The sequence below is a fragment of the Loxodonta africana genome, chromosome 26 (assembly GCF_030014295.1).
Source record: "Loxodonta africana isolate mLoxAfr1 chromosome 26, mLoxAfr1.hap2, whole genome shotgun sequence".
NCBI classification, from domain to species: domain Eukaryota; kingdom Metazoa; phylum Chordata; class Mammalia; order Proboscidea; family Elephantidae; genus Loxodonta; species Loxodonta africana.
The window spans coordinates 27,046,698-27,073,272 of record NC_087367.1 but is presented as its reverse complement, the minus strand read 5'-3'; the positions used below and the strand labels follow the sequence as shown (position 1 = coordinate 27,073,272).

General features: G+C 36.1%; 1 protein-coding gene and 1 long non-coding RNA gene across 5 annotated transcripts in view; one reads left to right on the top strand and one right to left on the bottom strand.

Annotated features, from left to right (window-relative positions):
• Positions 1-24,410, top strand: part of LOC111752254 (uncharacterized) — a 44,799-nt gene extending 20,389 nt beyond the window's left edge. The window contains exons 2-5 of one of the 2 annotated variants that reach the window (XR_002787224.2): positions 14,184-15,925; positions 17,980-18,020; positions 18,722-18,846; positions 18,995-24,410. This is a non-coding gene — a long non-coding RNA (uncharacterized LOC111752254). Of the gene's footprint in view, positions 1-14,161; positions 15,926-17,979; positions 18,021-18,721; positions 18,847-18,994 lie in introns of both variants that reach the window. The other variant, XR_010319485.1, reaches the window with a different exon arrangement.
• HEATR5B (HEAT repeat containing 5B) overlaps positions 1-26,575 on the bottom strand; it is a 125,566-nt gene that overhangs the window by 77,468 nt on the left and 21,523 nt on the right. For all 3 annotated transcript variants that reach the window (XM_010595867.3, XM_064277196.1, XM_003416075.4), the window contains exons 12-18: positions 25,821-25,973; positions 24,562-24,661; positions 22,163-22,272; positions 21,011-21,174; positions 20,315-20,490; positions 17,736-17,841; positions 16,550-16,740 (exon numbers count right to left, since the gene is read on the bottom strand). In XM_010595867.3, coding sequence (XP_010594169.1) covers positions 16,550-16,740; positions 17,736-17,841; positions 20,315-20,490; positions 21,011-21,174; positions 22,163-22,272; positions 24,562-24,661; positions 25,821-25,973 — 1,000 coding nt within the window. The remainder of the gene's footprint in view (positions 1-16,549; positions 16,741-17,735; positions 17,842-20,314; positions 20,491-21,010; positions 21,175-22,162; positions 22,273-24,561; positions 24,662-25,820; positions 25,974-26,575) is intronic.

Sequence of the window (26,575 nt, the reverse complement as noted above, 5' to 3'; positions counted from 1 at the left end):
TTTTTGATTGGCTTATTTTGATCAGCATGTCTTCGAGCTCCACTCATATGGTAGCATGTATCAAAACTTCACTTCTCCTACAGGCTGAGTAGTTTTCCATTGTATGTATGCACCACATTTTGTTTATCCATTCATCTGCTGATGAGTATTTAAGTTGTTTCCACCTTTCGAGCATTTTGAATAGTGCTGCAATGAACACTGGTATACAAGTCTCTTTTCAAGTTTCTGCTTTCAAGTCTTTTGGGTATATACCTAGGAGTGGAATTGTTCTGGAGCCCTGGTGGCACAGTGGTTAAGTGTTCAGCTACGAACCAAAAGGCTGGCAGTTTGAATCCACAGCCACTCCTTGGAAACCCTATGGGACAGTTCTACTGTGACCTACAGGGTCACTATGAGTTGGAATCAACTTGATGGCAATGGGTTTGGTTTATGGTAGTTCTATCTTAAGTTTTTTTTTTTTTTTTTGAGGGACCACCACACTGTTTTCCACAACAGCTGTACCATTTTGCATTTCCACCAGAAATGGATAAGGATTCCAACTTCAACACATCCTCACCAACATGTTATTTTCTGTTGCTTTTTTTTTTAATTTCAGCAATGGTATCTCATTGTGGTTTTGATTTATATCTCTCTGATAGCTAATGAATGATGCTGAGCATCTTTTCATGTGTTTAGTGGCCATTTGAATGTCCTCTTTGGTGAAATGTCTACTGAAGTCTTTTGCCCACTTTTATGACTGGGTTGTCTTTTTGTTGTTGTCAAAGTTTTATGTATATTTTGCTCATTAGATTCTCGTTGGATATATGGTTTCTGAAGATATTCTCCCAATTGGTAACTTTTGTTTGCATTTTTTTTGGTAGTCTTTCGATGAAAAAAAGTTTAAAATTTTTATGAGGTTCCACTTATATATCTTGTCTTTTGCTCTTTGTGCTTTTGTTATTATATTAGATAATCCATTGTTAAAAACTAGGCCTGAAAGCATTGCCCCTGCTTGTTCTTCAAAGAATTTTATGGTTTTAGTTTGCACATTTAGGTCCTTAATCCATTTTGAATTTGTTTTTGTGTATGGTGTGATAGAGAGATTCTGTTTCATTTTTCTCCCTGTGGAAATCCAATCTTCGCAGCACCAATTATCGAAGAGACTCTTCTTTCCTCACAGAATGGACTTAGAACTCTTGTTAAAAATCAGTTTACCACAGACCCACGGGTTTTTTTCTGGACTCTCCATTCTGTTCCATTGGTCTATGCGTCTACTGTTATACCAGTACAAGGCTGTTTTGGTTACTGTAGCTGTATAGTATGCTTTAAAATCAGAAAGTATGAGTCCTCCTACTTTGTTCTTCTCTTTCACCACTGTTTTAGCTATCTGGGGCCTTTTGCCATTGCATATAAAGTTAAGGGTTGGGTTTTCTATTTCTGTAAAGAAGGCTGTGGAATTCTGATTGGGATTGCATTCAATCTATAGATCACTTTGGGTAGTACTGACATCTTAACAATATTAAGTTTTCCAATCCATAAACATGGAACATCTTTCCATTTATTTAAGTCTTCTTTAATCTCTTTCAGCAGTGTTTCATAGTTTTCATTGTATAAGTTCTTCATGTCCCCAGTTAGATTTATTCCTAGGTATTTTTTTTTTTATTTTAGTCTCTTAGATGCTATTATAAACAGAACTGTTTCCCTCATTTCCCTTTCAGATTTGTCATTGCTGGTGTACAGAAGCACAACTGATTTTTGTTTGTCAACTCTGCAACTTTGCTAAATTCCTCTATTAGCTCTAGAAGCTTTCTTGTGGATTCACTGGGATTTTCTATATATAGGATTATATCATCCACAAATAGAAATATTTTACTTCTTTTTTTTCCAGTCTGGACACCTTTTATTTCCTTTTCTTGTCCTATTTTCCTGGATAGGACTTCTAATACAATATTGAATAGAGATGGTAAACGAAAAATTTCTTTTAGAAAGATCAGCACAAAGCTGGTTCATATGAGGCAGAGATTAAGGATGTCCCAAATGTCCAACTTTTCCAAGCTCCTGTACCACTTCATAATCTCTAATATCAACTCTCCCTTTCCCCTCTGCACTCTCCCTCCCATCTTTGGGTTCCCTAATTTGCTATAATGTCTCACAGAACTAAAAAACCTATGTAAAGGAAATGGCTCACGAGGTTGTGGAGGCTGGCAAGTCCCAAATTCATGTCAGACAAAGGCTTTTCCCGACCCACAAAGCTCAGGAGCTGATGAGCCTAAATTGGCACTTCAGACCACAGGCTACGGGCTCACAAGGCTGCAGAAGCTGGAGAATCAGGTCACGAATATGTCACTGGCCCAAGGGGCTGCAGAGGCCAGTGAATCCCAGAATCAGCAGGTCAGACAGCAGGCCTCTGGAGAGGTTAACTGATCATGAACCGGATGCGGGATCCAGACGCAGAGAGAGAGAGCTTCACCAGGACACACACATAAATCTTAGATGCAGGCCACACACCAGGGAAGGGCCTAACTTCAGTAAGGGTGGGGCCTGAGTCACACCTTCCTGCAAGGTTGCAGCCTTCTTTACGACACACTTTATACCAATCCTGCCACATCAACATGCAGAGGTCGGGATCCACAACACGTAAAATGGAGACAATACTGGGAATCATGGCCCAGCCAAGTTGGCACATAAACCCAACCATCACAGGTTCCACATACCTTATTTGCATAGTCCCCCTCAATCACTGTGTGTGTGAGTCACAAAGACCATGACTAGAAGGGCCATATTAAGTAATTCACTGCACTGCAAATGGTGAGAGTGGGCACTCTTGTCTTGTTCCCAATTGCAAAGGGAAAGCTGTCAGTCTTTCTCCATTAAGTATAATGTTGACTGCTGGCTTTTCATATATGTCCTGAATCATACTGATGAATTTCCCTTCTGTTCCAAACCTTCTTCAGGGTTTTCATCAAGAAAGGGTGTTGGATTTTAACAAACGGTTTTTCTGTATCTGTAGAGATGATCATGTAGTTCTTCTTCTTTGTTCTACTGATGTGGTGTACTACGCTGATCGATTTTCTAATGTTGAACCATCCTGAATTCCTGGAATAAATCTCACTTGGTCATGGTGTATGACTGTTTTAACAGGGTGTTGGATTCTGTCTACTAGTATTTTGTTGAGGATTTTTACATATATATTCTTAGGAGATACTAGTCTGTAGTTTTTTTTGTGGCGTCTTTGTCTAGTTTGGGTTATGTTTGCTTCATAGACTGAATTAGGGAGTATTCCTTCTTTCTCTCTCTTTTGGAAGAGTTTAAACAGTACTCGTGTCAGTTCTTTTCTAAATGTTTGGTAGAATTCCCCAGTAGAGCCATTTAGTCCAGGACTTTTTTTGTTGGGAAGTTTTTGACCACTGGTGCAATCTCTTCACTTGTTATGGGTCTGTTGAGACTCTCTATTTCCTCTTCAGTCAGTTTGGGTAGACTGAGTGCTTCTAAGATATTATTCATTTCATCTAGGTTATCTAGTTTGTTGCCACACAGTTGTTCATAATATCCTATCATAATTCTTTTTATTCCTATCAAGTCAGTTGTAATGTTCCCTCTTTAATTTTTATTTTATTTACATCTTTTCTCTTCTTTGTCAGGTAAAATATCTTTTTAATGAATTTAAAAATATGAAAGAGGAAATATTGTATATTTTAAAATAAACTTTACTGGCATGTATTCCTATACAATAAAATTCACTAATTTTAAGTGTACAACTTAATGAATTTTGTTAAATGTATATAATGTGTAACCACCTTAATAATCACAACATAGAAAGGGGCTAACCAATACTAATATTATGTGAGACACATACATGATTTTAAAATTTCTAATCACCACATTTAGAAAAGGGGAAAAGAAACGAGTGAAATTAATTTTAATAAATTTTATTTAACCTAAATCTATCTAAAATATTAAAATTTGAAAATGTAATTAATATAAAAAATTATGAATGAGATATTTTGTATTATTTTTTTCATGCTGAGTCTTCAAAATCTGATGTGTATTATATACTTACAGCATATCTCAATTTAAGCAAGACACATTTCATCTGCTCAACAGCCACATATGACTAGTGGTTACCACATTGTCAAAACAGAAACAAGACATTTCCATCATCCCAAAAAGCTCTCCTTGACCCTTTGTAGTCACATGCCTCTCCTATCTCTCTGACAGCTAATGATCTGTCTTCTACCATTATAGTTTTACCTTTTATATAGTTTCACACAAATGGAATCAGATAGTACAAAGTCCTTTGTGTTTGGATTCTTCCTTTGGTGTAATACTTTAGTAGCAATAGTTCGTTGTTGTTGTTAATAGTTCCATTTATACTCCATTTATGATACACTACATTGACTGGTTGATGAATGGACCCAAAGAAATCTGGATTCTTTCCAGTTTTTAGCTATCATATATAAATCTTCTATGAAAATTCAAGTACAAGTATTTGTATACACATATGTCTTCATTTACCTTGGGTACATATCTACGGGTGGAACCGCTGGGTCATAGGGTTTAAGTGTATGTTTAAATTTATAAGAAATCGTCAAACTATTTTCCAAAGTGGCTATACAATTTTGTATATGCAGCAGAAACGTATGAGTGTCCCATTTACCCTGCATCCTTGACACCACATGGTATTTCATTCTTTTTAAATGTAACTACTTTTTTTTTTTTATACTCTAGTGAGTGGTATCTCATTGTTTTAATTTGCATTTCCCTTATGACTAATGTCATGGAGCATCTTCTCATGTGCTTTTTTGCATTATTGTTAACTTTTTTTGTGAAGTGGGAGTCCCTGAGTGGTATGAACGGTTAAGCATTGGGCTACTAACTGAAAGGTTGGGTGGTTCAAACCAGAGGTGCCTATGAAAAAAGGCCTGGTGATCTGCTTCTGAAAAAGGTCACAGCCAAGAAAACCCTATGGTGTGCAGCTCTACTCTGAAATACATGAGGTTGCCATGACTTGGAATTCACTTGATGGCAACTGGTTTGATTTTTGGCTGGTGAAATGTCTGTTCAAATGTTTTCTTTTAGTTTAAGGCTTGCATTTTCATTTTAACAGTGGTCCAAAAAAAAAAAAAATTAATTATGATACATTCAATTAATTAAAAAAATTCTATGGTTCATGCTTTTTCCATCACATCTGAGAAATCTCTACGTAATTTAAGATAGCAAAGATTTTTCTATTAGAAGTTTTATAGTTTTAGCTCTTACATTTAGATCTGTTATCATTATAAAGTTAATTTTTTTTTATATGGTGTGAGTTAAGACATGGGATTATTTTTTTGTTACATGAACACATCCCATTGTTCCAGCACCATCTGTTGAAAACCTGATCACTTCCCTATTGAATTGCCTTGGCATCTTTGTCGAAAATCAATTTACCATATATATATGAAATTACTTCTTGATTCTGTTCCATTGATCCTATCCTTGTATCAATACTGCAGTTTGGTTACAGTAGCTTTGTAAAAAGTGTTGACATTAGGTAGCGAAAGTTCTCCAACTCTGTCCTTCTCCAGAGGTGTTCTGGCTGTTCTAGATTCTGCATTTCCAAAAAAAAAAAAAAAAGAGTTTTACTTCTACCTTTACAACAATCTGCTTTCCTTTTATCTACTTTATTGCACTACCTGGAATATCCAGTACAATGCTGAGCGAAAGTGGTAAGACCAAACATGCTTGTTCTCAGTTTTAGGGAGAAAGCAGTCAGTCTCTGATCACTAAGTATGATGTTTGCTGTAGGTTTTCTGTAGATGCTCTTTATCAGATTTAGTGTGTTCTCCTCTGAAATTCCTGATTTTCTAACCGTTTTCATCATGAATGGATACTGAATATTGTCAAATGATTTTGTTACATCTAATAAGATGATCGCATTGTATCTATTTTAGTCTGTTAATATGGTGAATTATATTGATTTTCAAATGTGAAACCAACCTTTTAAGTTTGGGATAAACCCCACTTGGTCATGATGCATTACTCTTTTTAAATACTGTTGCATTTGCTTAGCTAAAATTTTGTTAAAGATTTGTATGTCTATGCTCATGAGGGAGATTGGACTTTTCCTTGTAATGTCTTTGTCTGGTTTTGGTATCAGGATAAAGCTGGCCTTATAAGGAGCTGGGCAGTATTCCTTGCTCTTCTGTTTTATCTGGAAGAGTCAGAATAGAATTGGTATTATTCTTCTTTAAATATTTCGTTGAATTCGTTAGTGAGGCCATCCAGGCCTGGAGTTCTTTGTGGAAAGGTTTTACAACTGTGAATTTAATTTCTTTCACAGATAGAGAGCTATTCGGATTACCTATTTTCCTCTTGAGCGAGCTTTGCCAGTTTGTGACTTTCAAGGAATTTGTCCATTTGATTTACGTTGTCACACTTACTGCTGTTGAGTCATTTAGACTATTTCCTTAGCTTTTAATGTCTCCAGAATCTATAATCAATTGTGGTGATATGCCCACTTTCATTCCTGATATTGGTAATTTGTGTCTTTGCCCACGCATTCTCAATCATATTCATTTTCTCTTTCCTGATCAGTCAGGCAAAAGGATGTCAATTTTACAATTTTCAATGAACCAGCTTTTGGTTTCATTGATTTTTTTCTATTATTCCTCTTCTCTTCTTCATTGATTTCTGCTTTTACTTCTACTATTTGCTTCATCTGCTTACTTTTAGTCTAATTTGTTTTTCTAAGTTCTTAAGATAGAAGCTTAAGATAATTGACCTAAAACCTTTCTTCTAAGCATTTAATGCTATAAATTTATCTCAAAACACAGCTTTACCTGTATCCACATAAAGGCTGATATGTTCTATTTTCATCTTTATTCAGTTCAAAATATATTCTAATTTTTCTTGTGATTTCTTTTTTAACCTGTGGGTTATTTAGAAGTATGCTTTTTATTTTCCAAATATTAGGGGATTTTCCAGATATTTTTCTGTTATGGATTACTAGCTTGATCATACTGTGGACAAAGAAATTATTTTGTTTAATTTTAACACTTTTAAATTTACTCAGATTTGTTTTATTGCCACTGAATGTAATCCATTTTGGTTAATGTTCGTGTGCACTTGAAAAGAATGTATACTTTGCTGTTGTTGAGTGTTCTATAAATGTCGACTAGATTAAGTTGGCTGACTGTGCTGTTAAAATCTTCTATACACTCATTGTTTGTATTTTCTCTTTTGCGGGTTCTACTTGTTCTATCAATTATTGGGGTTGCCATGAGTCAGAATCGACTCAATGGCAACTAACAAGAACAATCTTGATGGTAATGTAGCCGCTGCAGTTTCTTTGGATTAATCCTTTTACTTTTAATCTGTTTATTTATCTTTAAAGGGAGTTGCTTACAGACAGCATACAGTTAGGTCTTTTTTTTTTTTATCCAATTTGACAATCTCTGCCTTTTATTTGGAACATTTATACTATTTACACTTAAGCAATCATCAATATGGTTGGGCATGAATCTACCATACTGCTATTTGTGTCCTATTTGTTCCCTCTGTTCTTTGATCCTTCCCCCCCCACCCTTTTTTCCGTCTTCTTTTAGATTTAGTATTTTTTATAATTTCATTTTATCTTCACTACTGGCTAATCAAGGAGCCCTGGTGGTGCAGTGGTTAAGGGCTCGGCTGGTTGGAGGTTCAAATCCACCAACTGCTCTGCAGGAGAAAGATGTGGCAGCCTGCTTCTGTAAAGGTTTATAGCCTTGGAAACTCTATGGGGTTCTACTCTGTCCTATAGGGTCGCTATGAGTCAGAATCGACTTGATGGCAATGGGTTTGGTTTTTGGTTATTGGCTAATCATCTATACCTTTGTTTTGCTTTTTTAGTGGTTGCTCTAGAGTTCATAATATGCATCTTTAACTCTAATACTATATCTTCAAAAAATACTATACCCCTTCATGTATATTATAAAAAATTAACGAAGTATACTACCCTGTGCTCTCGTTCTCTGTGCTACTGTTGTCATGTACTTCAATTCTGTACATGTTAAAACCCTAAAATATGCTGTTATAATTTTTGCTTTAAATAGTCAATTATCTTTGCAAATGATTTAAAAGATGAGATTAGCTCTTTTCATTTTGCACATATTTACCATCTGAGGTGCTCTTATTCCTTCATATACATCTGAATTTCTATTTGGTATCATTTTCCTTTTGCATGAAGAAATCTTTTCTTTTTTTTTTTTTAACATTTCTTATCATGCAAGCCTGCAGGCGATAAATTTTCTCAGCTTTTAGTTGTCTGAAAAAGTCTTTATTTCCACTGATACAGGATTCTAGGTTGACAGTATTCTTCTTTCAGTACTTTAAAGATTTCCCTCCATTTTCTTTTGCTTGCATTGTTTATGAGTAGAAGTCTGCTGTCACTGTTATCTTTGTTACTATGCATAATGTCTTTTTCCCCTCTACTAGCTGCTTTCCAACAAAACAGGGTATACTGCCTGGTTTAAAATCAGGAAAGGTGTGCATCATGGCTGTATCCTTTCACCATACTTATTTAATCTGTATGCTGAAGAAATAATCCAAGAAGCTGGACTATATGAAGAAGAACGTGACATCAGGATTGAAGGAAGACTCACTAACAACCTGTGATTTGCAGATGATACAACCTTGCTTGCTGAAAGTAAAGAAGACTTGAAGCACTTACTGATAAAGATCAAAGATTACAGCCTTCAGTATGGATTACACCTCAACATAAAGAAAACAAAAATCCTCACAACTGGACCAATAAGCAACATTATGACAAATGGAGAAATAATTGAAGTTGTCAAGGATTTCATTTTACCTGGATCCACAATCAATGGCTATGGAAGCAGTAGTCAAGAAATCAAACAATGCATTGCATTGGGCAAATCTGCTGCAAAAGACCTCTTTGAAGTGTTAAAAAGCAAAGATGTCACTTTGAGGACTATGGTACACCTGATCCAAGCCATCGTATTTTCAATCACCTCATATACATGTGAACGCTAAACACTGGATAAGAAGACCAAAGAAGAATTGATCCCTTTGAATTATGGTGTTAAGGAAGAATGCTGAATATGCCATGGACTGCCAGAAGACCAAACAAATCTGTCTTGGAAGAAGTACAGCCAGAATGCTCCTTGGAAGCGAAGACGGTGAGACTTCGTCTCAACTTACGTTGGATGTGTTATCAGGAGGGACCAGTCCCTGGAGAAGGATATCATGCTTGCTAAAGCAGAGGGTCAGAGAAAAAGGGGAAGATCCTCAATGAGATGGAGTGACACAGTGGCTGTAACAATGCTTGTGAGGATAGCGCAGGACTGGGCAGTGTTTTGTTCTGTTGTATACAGCGTCACTATGAGTTGGAACTGACTCAACGGCACCTAACAACAACAGCTGGCAGCTTTTATGATGTTCTCTTTATCATTTTTTTAAGCAATTTGATAGCAATGCACTTTTAACTTTCTTCCCTTGGGGTTCATTGGGGTTCCTGGATCTATTGGTTTATAGTTGTCATCAAAATTAGAAAAATTTTGGCCATTATTTCTTCAAATATTTTTTTCTGAGATTTTAATTACATGTGTGTTTGACAGTTAGTTTGATATTGTCCCAGAAGTCACTAAGACTCTGTTCACTTTTTTTTCAGTCTTTTTTCTCTCTATAATTCATTTTAGATAGTTTATATTGGCGATGTCTTCAACATCACTATTTTTTCTTCTGTAGTGTCTAATGTTCTGTAAATCCTATCTAGCATATTTTTCATTTCATTTATTTTACATCCGTAGAAACTTCCTTTGGGTTACTTTTATGAATTCTATTTCTCTCGTCATCATGCTCAGGTTTTCCTGTACTTTCTTAAACATACAGAGCATGTTTACAATGGCCATTTTAACATACTCATCTGTTAATTCTATTATCTCTTTCATTTCCTGGGCCTGTTTCTACTGATTAATGGTTTCTCCTGGTAATGGTTCTTATTTTCCTGTTTCTTTGCATGTATGGCAATTTATTTTTAAATTTTTTATTTTACTTTAGATGAAAGCTTATAGAACTAGTTTCTCATTAAACAGTCCATACATACATTTTTCTGTGACATTGGTTAACAACCCCATAACATGTCAACACTCTCCCTTCTCAGCCCTGGGTTCCCTATTACCAGCTTTGCAGGTATGGTAATTTTTGATGAGCTTCTAGACACTGTGATTTTACGATGTTGGTTGCTGCATTTGTTGTATTCCTTTAAATACTGTTGGGTTTTGTTCTGAGGTGTAGTAAAGTTACTTAGAATCAGTTTTTTCCTTTCAAGGATTGTTTTTAAGATTAATATAATGAGGATATTGCCCCACTACAAAGGCAATATCCTTCTAAGGACTACACCTAATGCCTCATATACCATATTTTTATGCAAATAACGTGTACCTTCTGTGTTTATCAACCAACTGTACCCTTCCCCTGTGAAGTATTGTCTTAAGTGCCTCCACGCCAATTTTCTTACATGTTGCTGTGAAAAAAATTAACACAGTGCACTTACAAAAGTACCTTGCAGGGAGAGGGCGCACATGGTTGGCAAACGAATGTAGAAGTATGTGTTATTTGTGTAAAAATATGGTATAGAAGATCTTTCCATTTTTTGGATGGTGGAAAATGAACTAGTCTCAGTCCTATGTAACCCTTAGAGATTGTTCACCTTTTCCTTTCTGGTGGTTCTTTCCCTGGTCTCAGGCATGTTCTTTCCACTCATGCGCATATCAGTACTTGGCCGAAAGCAGTGACTCTTCTGCTCATAGCTCTCTCTTTGTGCAGCGCTCTCCTCTCTGGTATTCTACCCCACACATTCTAGCTACTTTGGCCTCCTGAAACATCAAATCTTCAAATTAGTTAAACTTGGGCTTCGCATCCCCATGCTTTAGCCTGGAAATTCCCTCCAGGCCATAATCTGGAGCAGCTGTAGTGTTTACCTTGCTTGTTTCCCATTTCTCTGGAATCATTCCTGTGTTGCCTGCTGTCTAATGTCTGAAAACCATAATTTCATTTATTTTATCTGGTTTTCTAGTTGTTTAAGACAGGAGGGTAAATCTGATTGCTGTTACTCCACTGTGACTGGCAGTAAAAAGTCTTGTGTAACTTTTAACGTTTATTTAAAATAACCAATTTCATTATTTTATTCACACTGAACTAGGAATGTAGAGATTTTAAATGGATCAAACTTCTAAGCCTCATTTTGGACAACCAGAAGGATCAAATAAAGAACATATATAACTTTTTAAGCCAAAAAATACAATGACTAATAATCACACACTAATATAGCAACCACTGGAAGAGAGGATATGATGGCACTAAAAACAAAGCACCTGAAATAACAAAAGTACCTAGAAAGCAACTTTGGTTTCATTTTTCAAAACTCTATTATAACACCTGATAAGCCTTTCAAGACCAGACTTCTGGCAACCTCATACAAGTAAAAGCCAAGAGACCAAAATGACCAAAAATCAACTCCAAGACTCTGGGCAGTCAGTTTGCCTATTGGAAAAGAAGGAAAATTCAAAATGCCATCACAGAACAGATATGAAGAAATGCAGCAATGAAAGAGGTGAACTAAGTTTATCCTGAGCAGTATTTCAACATGCTAGATGCTTGGATAAGTGTTCTTTATCTAAGTCTCAGTTTCTCTAGCTATAAAATGGACTTTATCATTAAACCTACAAAGCAGTCACTTTGAGGAATGAAAGAAGTTAAGACTGAATGCAACTTGAAATCCTAAGGCGTGATACAGATTGAAAAACTATCTTCATGTTACTTCTTAAAAATAACATTTTAGTGGACTAAAAACCAAGGCCAATTTTCTCAGTGATAATTTTCTGTTTGATGAAGTAAATAACGCATAACATACATTTCTCTGAAGTCGCGAAGTGGTTTTTAATTTGCATGGAAAAAAAATACAGCCAGCAAAGAGTTTTATTTTTTCCTAAACTGAGTCTTAAGAAATTGAACCTACTCCCCACTAACTTAGAATGGCTTATAGGAATCATTAAAATGAATTTGTCTCAATGCTAAGATAATATAAAATTTTAATGAGCAAATATAGCTAATCAATCTGTGTATTTAGGTGACTTTGGCTTTACAGAGCCACATATTACATCAGCAACAGACAACATTCATGGAATCAGTCTAAAATAATATGGTTACAGGATGCAGGCGATAGAAGCTATTGAGGAATACTACCAGATTTCATTAACTCTAAGATACCATAGATTTAAAAATACATCATTTTATACAGCAGTATAAAAAATGCTGGCAATGGTGACATTTGTACAGAATAAAACACATTCCAATTTCAGATGGATTAAAATGTGGGAAAAATGGTAACTTAAAATCTGTGCAATGGTTAATTTCATATCACAATCGATTATCTGAAAAACCTAATGAAAATGAGCTGACAGTACTTATAAACCATTAACCAGACAAATTTAAATGAGTGAAATGCCCCTGTATTTCACTAGAATAAATACAAAATACTCCTACAAGTATTAAAAATTAATTAAGCCCCTTATACTGCCCCAAATTTATCATTTAAGAGCTTTCCAAAGAAACATGCACTTATTTTATCTATTATTAACAGAGTATAAACCACCAAATAGATAGCAGAGACTAGCTCTTCTGTCAAAATCTTATCAAAAGGTGATTTCAGAACCAATGGCAAATATTGGAAAGAGCAAAACTAATGTAGCACTAGAGGACAGCAGAAGTCACTCTGCAGAAGCTTAAGTGTTTGGGATAGTTTTAACTATTTTCTGCCTGCTCAGAATAGCCTCAGTGATTTATAGGTATTATCCTATAACCTTCAGAGCTGCCTGGACTTCTTCCTTCAGTACCATCGGTTCCTGATCACATGCCACCTCTTGAAATGGTTGAACATCGACTAATTCTTTTTGGTATAATGACTCTGTGTATTCCTTCCACCTTCTTTTAATTTTTTTTCTTTCTTTCTTTTTTAATGCTTCCTGCATCATTTAATATTTTCCCCATGGAATCCTTCACTATAACACCTCGAGGCTTGAATTTTTTCTTCAGTTCTTTCAGCTTGAGAGATGCCGAGAGTGTTCTTCCCTTTTGGTTTTCCATCTCCAGCTCTTTGCACATGTCACTGTAATACTTTACTTTGTCTTCTTGAGACACCCTTTGAAATCTTCTGTTCAGTTCTTTTACTTCTTCAATTCTTCCTTTTGCTTTAGCTGCTGGGTGCTCGAGAGCAAGTTTCAGAGTCTCCTTTCACATCCATCTTGGTCTTTTCTTTCTTTCCTGTCTTTTCAGTGATCTCTTGCTTTCTTCATATATGATGTCTTTGATGTCATTCCACAGCTCGTCTGGTCTTCAGTCACTAGTGTTCAATGCGTCAAATCTATTCTTAAGATGGTCTCTAAATCCAGGTGGTATATACTCAAGGTTATATTTTGGCTCTCATGGACTTGCTCTGATTTTCTTCAGTTTCAGCTTGAACTTGCATAGGAGCAATTGATGGTCTGTTCCAAAGTCAGCCCCTGGCCTTGTTCTGACTGATGATATTGAGCTTTTCCATCGTCTCTTTCCACAGGTGTTGTCAACTCGATTTCTATGTGTTCCATCTGGCAAGGTCCATGTGTATAGTCACCGTTTATGTTGGTAAAAGAAGGTATTTGCAATGAAGAAGTCGTTGGTCTTGCAAAATTCTATTATTCGATCTCTGGCATTGTTTCTATCACCAAGGCCATATTTTCCAACTACTGATCCTTTTTCTTTGTTTCCAACTTTTGCATTCCAATCACCAGTAATTATCAATGCATCCTGATTGCACTGATATCAATTTCAGACTGCAGCAGCTGATAAAAATCTTCTATTTCTTCATCTTTGGCCCTAGTGGTTGGTGCGTACATTTGAATAACAGTTGCATTAACTGGTCTTCCTTGTAGGCGTATGAACATTATCCTATCACTGACAGGGCTGTGCTTCAGGATACATCTTGAACATTCTTTTTGATGATGAACGCAACCCCAGTCCTCTTGGAGTTGTCATTCCCAGCATAGTAGACTATATGATCACCCGATTCAAAATGGCTAATGCCAGTCCATTTCAGCTCATGAATGCCTAGGATATTGATGTTTATGTGTTCCATTTCATTTTTGACGATTTCCAATTTTCCTAGATTCATACTTCGTACATTCCAGGTTCCGATTATGATGGATGTTTGCAGCTGTTTCTTCTCACTTTGAGTCGTGCCACATCAGCAAATGAAGGTCCCGAAAGCTTTACTCCATCCACGTCATTAAGGTCGACTCTACTTTCAAGAGGCAGCTCTTCCCCAGTCCAAGCTGCTCTAAAGGCATTGGTGAAAAACAAGGCCCCAGGAATTGATAGAATATCAACTGATATGATTCAACAGATGCAGTGCTATAGGTGCTCACTTGTCTATGCCAAGAAATATGGAAGACAGCTTCCTGGTCAACTGACCGGGAGAGATCCATATTTATGCCTAGTCCCAAGAAAGGTGATCCAACCAAATGTGGAAATTATAGAACAATATCATTAATATCACACGCAAGCAAAATTTTGCTGAAAATCATTCAAAAACCGCTGCAGCAGTATATCAACAGGGAACTGCCAGAAATTCAGGCCGGTTTCGGAAGAGGACGTGCAACCAGGGATATCATTGCTGATGTCAGATGGATCCTGGCTGAGAGCAGAGAACACCAGAAAGATATTTACCTGTGTTTTATTAACTACGCAAAGGCATTCGACTGTGTGGATCATAACAAACTATGGATAATTCTACGAAGAATGGGAATTCCAGAACACTTAATTGTGCTCATGAGGAACCTTTACATAGATCAAGAGGTGGTTGTTCGGACAGAAGAAGGGGATATTGACTGGTGTGAAGTCAGGAAAGGCGTGCACCAGGGTTTTATTCTTTCACCATACCTATTCAATCTGTATGTATGCTGAGCAAATAATACGAGAAGCTGGACTATATGAAGAAGAATGGGGCATCAGGATTGAAGGAAGACTCACTAACAACCTGCGTTATGCAGATGACACAACCTTGCTTGCTGAAAGTGAGGAGGACTTGAAGCACTTACTAATGAAGATCAAAGACCACAGCCTTCAGTATGGATTACACCTCAACATAAAGAAAACACAAATCCTCACAACTGGACCAATGAGCAACATCATGATAAATGGAGAAAAGACTGAAGTTGTCAAGGATTTCATTTTACTTGGATCCATTATCAACAGCCATGGAAGCAGCAGTCAAGATACCAAAAGACGCATTGCACCGGGTAAATCTGCTGGAAAGGACCTCTTTAAAGTGTTGAAGAGTAAAGATGTCACCCTGAAGACTAAGGTGCACCTGACCCAAGCCATGGTATTTCCAATCGCCTCATATGCATGTGAAAGCTGGGCAATGAATAAGGAAGACCCAAGAAGAATTGATGCCTTTGAATTGTGGTGTTGGAGAAGAATATTGAATATACCATGGACTGCCAAAAGAACGAACAAATCTGTCTTAGAAGAAGTACAGCCAGAATGCTCCTTAGAGGCAAGAGTGGTGAGACTGTGTCTTACATACTTTGGACATGTTGTCAGGAGGGATCAGTCCCTGGAGAAACACATCATGCTTGGCAGAGTACAGGGTCAGCGGAAAAGAGGAAGACCCTCAACAAGGTAGGCTGACACAGTGGCTACAACAATAAGCTCAAGCATAACAACGACTGTAAGGATGGCTTAGGGCCGGGCAGTGTTTCGCTCTGTTGTGCATAGGGTCGCTATGAGTCAGAACCGACTCGATGGCACTTAACAACAACTACGTCCTATAACCAGCCAAATTGTTATTCTACATGTGAAAACAAAGAATGCCACACTTGGATCTGCAAGAATTCAGAAAACACTTTTTCTTCAGAACTACTATTTGGTAACTGCCCACTTTCTCTTTCTCTCATTAATGATTATGCTGTAGTTTGGTATAATTAATATCCAAAATATAATTATAGTATATAACTATTATATTTTTAGATATTACAGTTAAGGATAATTTACAGAATTCAAGTGTCAATTCTTGACCACTTCTGATTTTCAATTTCTCTACTTAAGCAGTTAATTAAGAACGGAGAGTTACTAATAACTGCATCTTATTAGTTTTACCATCATTATTGATAACAGTTAGAAAAAGAGTGGTTTGTTCCAAAAAGTATATAATTAACAGAGAGAAGAACTTGTTGGACAACTTCAGAGCACTTCTTAAATGAATAACTGGTAGAAGTCCTTGTTAATATTCTTTTCAATTCCATCACGTAACGTTGAAGAGCTGAAATCAGAAACTTTCCCCACACTAAAAGCATCTAACATGACAACTTTCTCAGATACTTAAGTTTAATTAATTATTTAATTAAAATTTGAAATCATTATGAAAAAACACAAAATACTATCACTTGGTACATCATGTGGAAAACTATCGTCCAGCTGATAATTATTGTTTACTTAAAAGACATCATTGCCTATATGAGAAACTTACCTGTTGATAAAGAGACCCACTTACTTGTCAAAGCTATACTGTGCCATTCTAGCAATAAAAGTTGCTTCTCCAACCACCTGAGCCATTCTTCCAAGAGCTTCCCCTGCTGCACACCGTAAGATGGGGTTTGGGTTGTCAAGAGCACCCATAACCAGTGTTAGGGCAGATTTACGAACTTCCTCAGGTCCTAGAGTACTTTTGTTTTCAGCTAAGCCCTATGTTTATTAAAAAAAAAAAAAAGGACAATTTATAACTCACATTATATAAAAGAAAAATGTGCTGCTATCTTCATAAATATACATACATCTTCACACATTATTTTCTTCAGCCAACCTTCAATTGCATTTTCTAGGCCTAGAATCAATACCTATTAAATTGATGATAATCATTTCCCTAAACGTGATTTCAGAACATGATATATAATGTAATCATAGGCCAACTGGCCCAAAAGCCAACAGTCCCTAAGAATGTCTCAATCCAAAGTTGATTTTCTCTTTACTTTTTCCTTAATATAGTAAAAAAAAAAGGCTTTATTTCTATAGCCAATGCCTATAGCTCTTTTCCTTGATGCTTATTAAACATGACTTAAGAAATAGTCATTTAAACAACTATACTTGTTTATTTGAAAACAATAATACCTTATAACAATCTAGTACTGAATAATATAAAAAGTTTCAATACATCATGAGAAGCAAATAGTATAGGGCATGAACTCTGTGAGACAGGTGAAATATTTATCATTCCTCTTCATACATGTGGAAACCGAAGCTGAAAAAACCCCTGAAGGAATCACACTAGACAAACACCTAGTGAGTAGCTAAGCCAGAAGACAATCTCTAAACATAGTATTCTTTCAACTACATAGCATAGACTGTCATGACTTAAGGTCTTCGCCATAAATCAGATATAAGCTTTATCTAATTAGCCTTCAGTAGCCTATCAGGTCTCATTAGTGAGGCATCTTTGAAAACCTGAGAGAACTGACTGGCACTTGTAAAACCTAAGGGGTCAAATCGAAACATGAACTTTAATATTACTAAAATATAAAATACATATTTAATTACAATGTGCCTAATGTAAAGTTTCTAGTAATTTAATAATGTAAATACATAGTTATATACATGTAAACATTTGTATAGGCTAGATAGGCCTAACTTACTAAATTCATTAAGTAAAATCTTATTCTAGAATATTTATTATGTAAATATACCTTCAGTGCACTCAGAACAGCAGTAAATATGTTAAGCTGCACGGCCTGCTGGCGGACACCCTTGGCTTGTTTAACACATTCAGCAAAGTGATCCAACATTTGCAACCTACAATCATAGAATAAAGATCACATTAACTATACTTTTTCTTCAAATATGGCTCAAAAATCAAAGACAACAGGAGTACAAGCTAACTGTTTAGCAAATAATGTCCCACACTGTCTCTTTTCTATTTCTTTCCCACAGCTGGTCCAGACCAGATCTCATCCTGCTGAATCAATATATTGGTATGTAGTTATTAACTAGAAAAAAAAAACAAGAGACCAAAAAATAAGTTTCACTTTGTGAAATGAGGTCATGATTGCAGTGTCTTCCCCATGAAGGCCAGCATCCATAAAAGTGCCCGGCATATAGAAGGTACTCAAGGTTTCTTGAAATTTTTTTTTTTTAAGTTATGTATTTTAGCTTGGGGATAGGCAAATGCATCTGTGTGAAAGATTTTTAAGTTGGGAATAAAAAATGCTGCATAATTTTTTTCGTAAATACACCACGTAGAATAAAATGGTACCTCCTGTCCTATCCTTGGAAACTAATTGAGAGATTTTTAAAAAAGATTTAGCTTTGGTCATTTTTCTAAATGTAAACACCCAAAAGTGAAGTGGTTTTTATATTACCTTAAATTTAAAAAAATGAGACAGTTAACCAAAAAAAAAAAAAAAAAAAATCATGGCTCTTTTAAACTGTTCTGATAAAAGGGTGTGAGCTTCTTCCAGATTATTCTGAAAAGATATAAAGTGACACAAAGGCATCCAGGGAAGCTGGATTTAGTAATAAGATAACTAAGACCTAAACTAGGAAACCAAAATCTCTTCAAGGTCACTGTAAGGGTTTAAGCTTAATTAATAACAGCTCAATTAATAATAGCATGAACTCCAGCTAGAGTTCCCCAGGGCTGAAGCTGACTACTTTTACATTTTTTCTGACACAGATCCACATCTTCTTTGGGTGAGAGAACGAGACGTTATTTATACTGCTAAAACAAGCACGCACATGATAACACAGATATAGTCTCCCAGACTGCCATAACCATCATGTGCCTATATTCAAGCTGAAGTACGTAACTTTTTTTTTTTAAAGCTGACTTAAAAAAATTTTTTGTTTCCTGATTTTAAAATACTTATTGTGATGAATTTGAAAAATATTAATAAAAAGTTACTACCCAGAAATAACCACTGCTGCCTTCTGATATATTTTCTTTCAGGTCTTTATCTTAGTATATAAATATACTGCAGGATGAACTGAATGCCGATTAAGGCGCCCGATGCTTACCTTCATCAGACCCCAGAAAAGGTGTTGGTTGATACGGACAATGGCCGCGGAAGTTGGAATCTGCTAAGGAGTATGTAATAGCTAACCTGCCCAATCAACTAGGCCTGAAAATGGATGACGCTGGAACGTTGGGCCCATACCTGGCTGTCCCTTGAACCATCTAGCAGCTGGTTCCCTCCAAAGTGTCCCTCAGGATAGCTGGTGCTCTCACACTGTTGAACCCATGCAGTTTTATTCGGTAAAGCAAACAATTAGAGGTCTTGGGGATGAAATGATCTCAACCTATTCTCAAAATTTAAATGGGTAAGAAGTCCAGATCGCTGGTGTGGAGGCAGGCGTGGAATGCAAGTACCTACTGGGCCACTTTTGGTAAGCAGAACTATATACACAAGTACATTTTTATGTGCTTTAAAAAACCAAATTAGGACGATTTCTGGCCTTTAATTTTACTTTTTGTATCATGAGTGTTTTCTTACATCAAAATAGTTTCTATGAACAAATATTCCAGACTATGGATGTCCCACAATTTATTCATTCATTCTTTCATCATCAGAGTATTTATTATATTTTTAAAGGAATTTATTTATACTTCACCTTGTTCCACGAAAGTGGTTTAGTAGAGTAAAAACAATCCCAAATTCTAGTTATAGCTCTGCCATTAACTGCTGTGCAACTTTGGGCAAACCACAAACTTTTAGACCTGGATTTTCTTAGATTTAAAATAAACACATTAAAGTAGATGCTTTATAAGATTCTTTCACCTACAGTGTTCTACATTTATGTGGCAACCAAACATTCTTAAAGATATCTGGGTAAAGTAAAATTTCAAATTTAAACTTTTCCCCCCTCAATCATAAAGCAATTATTCAAGTAACCTACAAGTTTAAAGATGTGTGACTCTTTTAAAGGCATATTTTGCAAAACTTCTGAGTCATCTGTGAAGGTCTTGCATTAATTCATTTTTACTACTTTTTGGGAAAATCATCATAAATTTAACAAAATGTCTACTAAAGTTAGGGCTAGTTTTTGTGGGCATAGAAAACAGCAAACTAAAATGCTCATATTAGGAAAAAAGTCAGCTACCTTAGTTTCCCAAGTTCCAGACTTAAGCTGTCTTACACAAATGTTATCGGAGTGTTTTTATTTTGAGATTATTGTTTAAATAGTAACTCACTTTAACTAGGATAGGAAAATCTACTGTTTGAATATAACTTATATGTAACTAAAATTACCTGAGTGACTTCATACTAACCGGTGTTTATAAGAAACATGAGGTAACACTACACCAAAAAGAGCGACAGAGGCATCAATGACCGAGACTCCAAGAGGGAGAGGACCGGGCACCGCCTCTCCAGCAGGTATTCGTAAATAAATGGAGGATGGATCATGCTCTAGGGCCCCACTTCCAGATGCACTGTTTGGCTGGAGCTGCAAAAGAATGACACAGAAAAGCTTTCAAAATCTACTCTGGAATTGTAATTCACTTACTATGTTATTAGGCATGAGGAATGGAACAGAGGAGGAAAGCGAAAAGGCAACAAAAAAACAACAGGATCTGAACATTTAAAAACAGGTAAAATATAATTCAGCCATTAAAATAAGAGTCATCGGTAACACCTTATACAATCTTTAAGATTAAAAAGAATAATTTATGTGAAAATGATGATCATCTCCCAAATGGTCAACAGGAACAAAACAATCAAATCTTTTGTTCTTCTTCAAAAAAGTCTGTATTAAGTATCTGTAATGCTGGTTTTAATGCACAATAATGGTAATTTCTTTTTTATTACTGTACTATGCGTTTAGCCAACACCATCTCTAAGTGCCTAAGAAACCTCAATGAAAACTAAGCCTTCGATCTAAAATATCTTCTTATGTAATAGGACCATGTAATAGGACCACTGTTTTAGATTAAGCCCGTATTTCATCTCCCTGCTTTGTTTACTACCTGGTCTTCAATTGATTTATGGTCAGTTTCTTGAAGCCAGGAGCCAAGAAGAACACTGTCATCATAATGGCAGAGGGACCTGAGGAGGGATGTAGTCGTGTTGGCAGAGTTGTCAGTCAAAGTGAATTCTGCTACCAATTCTCTAAGAAGTGCATTGAAAGATCCTAAAAAGCAGAGCTTCCAGTCAGATTAAAAAGAATAATTTATATGAAATGACAATCATTTCCCAAATGGTGAACATGAATAAAACAATTAAATCCTTTGTTCCCTTAAAACATTCCATACTAAATATCTGTAAGGCTAGTTTTAATCCACAATAATGGTACTGCCTTCTTTTATTATTGTATTATGCATTTTAGCTCAAATTATTTGAAGTAACCAAAAACTTGAATAGCAGCAAAGCAGAGCATACCAAAATTCTTGAGCATGGTTGTACTGGAGACAAATCAATTGTTTATTATAATTTTAATATTTCATATAATATTTGATTTCTGAAAAATATATCACTATTCTTCCCTCCAGATTCCTAAATTATTGACTGTATGATGGTATGTATGAAGCTGATTAGGATAAGAACTATAAACAGGCTGTGAAGATAAACCAGCTGGATCTGAATCCAAGCTCTGACGCCTACTAGTTGCTTTGCTTGGTTTGGGCAACCTACTTTTCCTGTCTGAAGCCAAGATTCTTCACCTATACACCATAATTGTTCGCAAATAACACACACTTTCTATGTTTGTTTGCGAACCACACCCTCCCCCCACAAGATATTTTCAAAAAGTGCTGCTATGCCAATTTTTTTTACATGTTGCTGTAAAAAAAAATTATCATAGCACAGGGAGAGGGTGCGGTTGGCAAAGAAACATAGAAGGCATGTGTTATTAGCATCAAAATACATTAATAGGGATAACTGCCTCATAGGCTTGTGCTTAGAGTCAAAGGAACTAATACATGCAAAGGGCTTAGAACACTGCCTGGAACACACTAAGTGCTCCATAAGTGTTAGCTACTATACATGAAAAGTAAAATGGTTGCTTTCCTTTGCACAGTAAGCCAATCAGTCAGAGATCCTTGATCAGGACTCTGTAATACTGGGGAGAACTGGAAAGGCATAGTAAAGAATTTTTATCAAATACTGCAAATTTTATTTACCTTCGTAAGTTTTTGGAGGCAACAAAGCCAAGATATCATAAAGTCTTAAACGGACCATTGCAGCACTGGCTTTCAAATGAGCTCCATGGGCTTTAATTACAGATGGAATACTAAAATATCAAAAGTATAGTTGGCATCAGTTTATTAGAATAAGTATTATTGAGAAACATTTTTTCAGCAATGTATCAACATACTGTTAGAGTACATTGATAGGCATTACATTTTCATTTTAGTTTAGTTTATGACCTTTACAAACACTTTAAGATACAATTGCGTGTGTGTGTCTGTGTCTGTGTGTGTGCGTGCACACCCTGGCGGCACAGTAGTTAAGAGTCTGGCTGTTAACCAAAAGGTTGGCAGTTGGAATCCATCAGCTGCTCCTTGGAAACCCTATGGGGCAGTTCTACTCTGTCATATAGGGTCGCTATGAGTCAGAATCAATTGACGGCAATCCACACATACGTATATACAGCTAACTGATTTTCACCAACAATGCAAAGACTATTCAATGAGGAAACAGTAGTCTTTTCAACAAATGGTTCAGGGACAACTGGACAGCCACATGCAAAAGAATAAAGTTGGACCCTTACCTCGTACCAAATACAAAAATTAACTTAAAATATATCAAAAACCTAAATGTAACAGCTTTAACTATAACACTATAAAACTCTTAGAACTGAGAAAAGCCCACTACCAAACCCACTGACGTTAAGCCAATTCCGACTCTTAGTGACCCTAAAAGACAGAACTGCTCCATAGAATTTCCAAGGCTGTAAATCCTTACAGAAGTAGACTGCCGTATCTTTTTCCAGTGGAGCCGCTGGTGGGTTCAAACCACCGACCTTTAGCCAAACACTTTAACCACTGCACCACCAGGGCTCCTCAAAACTAAGAAAACATTGGGTAAGTCTTCATGACCTTGGCAAAGGATTCTTAGCTCTGTCACCAAAAGCACAAGCTTCAAAAGAAAAAAACAGAAAAACTGAACTTCATCAAAATTAAAAACTTCTGTGCTTCAAAGGGCACCATCAAGAAAGTGAAAAGAGAACAGAACGGGAGAAATTACTTGCAAATCATGTATCCGACAAGGGATTTATATCTAAAATACAAAAGAACTCCTTTATCTCAATAATAAACATAAATAACCCAATTAAATAATGGGAAAAGATCTGAATAGACATTTCTCGACAGACCTAAAAATAGCCAATAAGCATATGAAAAGATGACGACATCATTCATCGTAAGAAAAATGCAAATCAAAATCACAATGAGATACCATTCACAGCAATTAGGATGGTTAGAATCAGAAAGACATACAACCACAAATGTTGGTGAGGATGTGGAGAGATCAGAACCCTCATACATTACTAGTGAGAATGTAAAATGGCGCAGCCACCTTGCAAAACAGTCTGGCAGTTCCTCCAACGGTTAAACATAGAGTTACCCCATGACCCAGCCATTCCACTCTGGAATATACCCAAGAGTAACAAAAACATATATCCATGCAAGAATTTGTACCTGAATGCTCTAGCAGCATAATTCATAATAGCCAAAAGATAGAAACAACCCAAATGTCCATCAACAGAAGAACAGGTAAACAAAACGCAGCATATCCATACAATGGAATATTATTTACACCAAAAAAAGAAATGAAGTACCGATGATACATGCTCATCACGGATGAACCATGAAAATACTAAGCGAAAGAAACCCAGCCCAAACCCACTGCCATCAACTGACTCTGACTCATAGTAACCCTAGAGGACAGAGTAGAATTTCCCCGAAGGGTTTCCAAGGCTGTAATCCTTACGGAAACAGACTGCCACATCTTTCCCCCGCGGAGCCACTGGTGGGTTCAAACAGCCGACCTTTCCATTAGGAGCCAAGCACTTTTACCACTGCACCACCAGGGCTCCTTTAAGTGAAAAAAGCCAGGCACAAAAATACATTTATTATATAACTCCATTTATACAAAAGTCCAGAGTATGGAAATCTATAAGGAAAGAAAGTACAGCAGTGACTGTTCAGGGCTGAGAGAGAAGGTTTAATGGTGCATAAAGGAGTTATAGCTAAAAGGTATAAATGAGGCTTCTTTTTGAGGTGATGAAAATGTTCTAAAATTGACTGTAGTAATGGTTGCACGTATCTGTGAATATACTAGAAACCACTGAATTGTACATCTGAAATGTATGGTATGTGAATTATACCTCAATAAAGCTGTTAAAAAAAAAAAAGACCTGTATTTCAACCCATACTGTTATTGCAATTTTTTAAGTCACTTTATAAAAGTAAAGTTTCATTTAAGTCTTCTGTATGCATACTAGAGGGAAGAACAAAACATGACTGATAAGTATACATACATATAATAGGATGTTAACTTGTCATAATTGCTTACTTACTGTGACATCATAGTCATGGCACATTCAATAGGGGTCATCAGCTTCCTAATCACATCTTCAGTTAGGAGCTCAGGACAATGAGCAACAAAACTCCTCATTGCTAGATAAAATTTTTAAAAAGGACAGATGTGGAGCAGCTTTAGTGAGGATGAACACATTTATAAAATTATATAAAGATAAATGTATCTACCATTTTCAATTATTATAAAATATAAGGTTCTGAAACCCAAACAAGCCCAAAGAAGAGCCAACTGTAACTAAAGAGAAAAATAATTACAAGAGGCTAGAAGAAAGGTGGACAGTAGAAATACAGGGAGGGGAAATACTTGTTAGGGAGATTTATTGAGTGGGAATTCAGAGAACTTTTAAGCCCAAATGAATTCAGATGACTGCAAAAAAGTCATTTCAAGACAGAATCAGGAGTGGGCAAACGGTCCAGTGAGAAGGATCTCTCGGCTGGCTCTTCAACAACAGAACTAAGACTAAAACACCTCTTAGATGTGTGCAGCCAAACTGCCATCTTGCCCTGTTGCTCTTATCCCCTGCTGACTCCCTAACAAAAACAACTTTACCTGTAATTTTTATAATGTTGATATCTGAAAAATATTTCAACTTTGCAGATTTGATAATGATGTGAGAAAAGACCTGTTTTTTCACTATGAAAAGATTAACTGTAAACTCGGTAAGCCTGGTATTCCTAAGTATCATTTTTTTTAAATACCTGTTAGGCTTTTTTTTTTTTTTTAATTGTGACCCAGTGCTTCTTTGACAGGTGAAGACAGCACTAAATGGGAATTAAGAGGCTAGGTTCCAGTTCCCAACCCATCACCAACTCTAATTCGTTCTAAGAATCTCAACTGCTATTTTATAATTAGCCAACTGAATTAGATTTTTTTAAAGTCTCTTCCCAAATCTAAGATGCCATTTATCATTACATATTAAAAAAAAGAAAAAAAAAAGGAGCCCTGGTGTTGCAGCAGTTAAATACTTGACTGTTAACCGAAAGGTTGGCAGTTTGAACCCACCCAGTAGCTCCATGGGAGAAAGACCTGGAGATCTGCTCCCCTAAAGATTATAGCCTAGAAAACCCCATGAGGCAGATCTACTCAGTCAGATGAGGTCGCTACAAGTTGAAAATCGACTTAATGGCACCCAACAACAACATTAAAATAAAAATTTCAAGTAGTAATTTTCCTTCACTTCATAAATATTTTAATAATATATTAATATTCTGAAAGTACAATCCTTTCAATTCTTACCACATAAAGCTCCAGCACGACCTTCCAATGTCACCTGCCACGTAAAAGAATCTCCTCTGGCCTTCTCAGCCTCCAGTTCCTTTAAAGAACGAGGGAAAACATTTCGCCACAATAATAACATCTTGGGAAGATGGTAACGAACGACAGATGGTCCTGACCAAGAAAAGGAGAATACAAAACCATAGACCTTACACCAAAGAAAATGAGACCCCACACACATTATCTGTCATCATCTCACTCTATCTTAATCACCAAAATTAACATTATTTCCAACATGTTTTTTATACAGAAGCAAAATATACATCTACTGAAGCATAATAAAATTAACCTTAAAATGGATCAATATTTTTAGCACCCAAGAAAGCAGCACCCACAGAACTGTTTCAATGTGATTTTATCACCCTACTAAAATTACATCATTTGTATTCACTTTGGGGGTAAAACTTGCCCCCATACTCTCATCTCTTTTGATTAGCACTAAACTAATCAGGTAGAGGATGACAGAGGTCCTGGCAGTATTTTGTTGTTATATATACGGTTGCTGTGGGTCGGAAGCAACTCAATCGCATCTAACAACAACAACAGGTATATGGCTATTCTGATGGCGAAGGTGAAACCTTACTACCAGCTTTTTCATTAATGTACTTAAGCAATAATTACCAAAAGAGAAAATTACTATCAAATGATGGAAAAAAACCTTTATTACTTTACAACTTAATTCAAAGTCTAGAATGTGAGGTTTAATAACTTTTAAA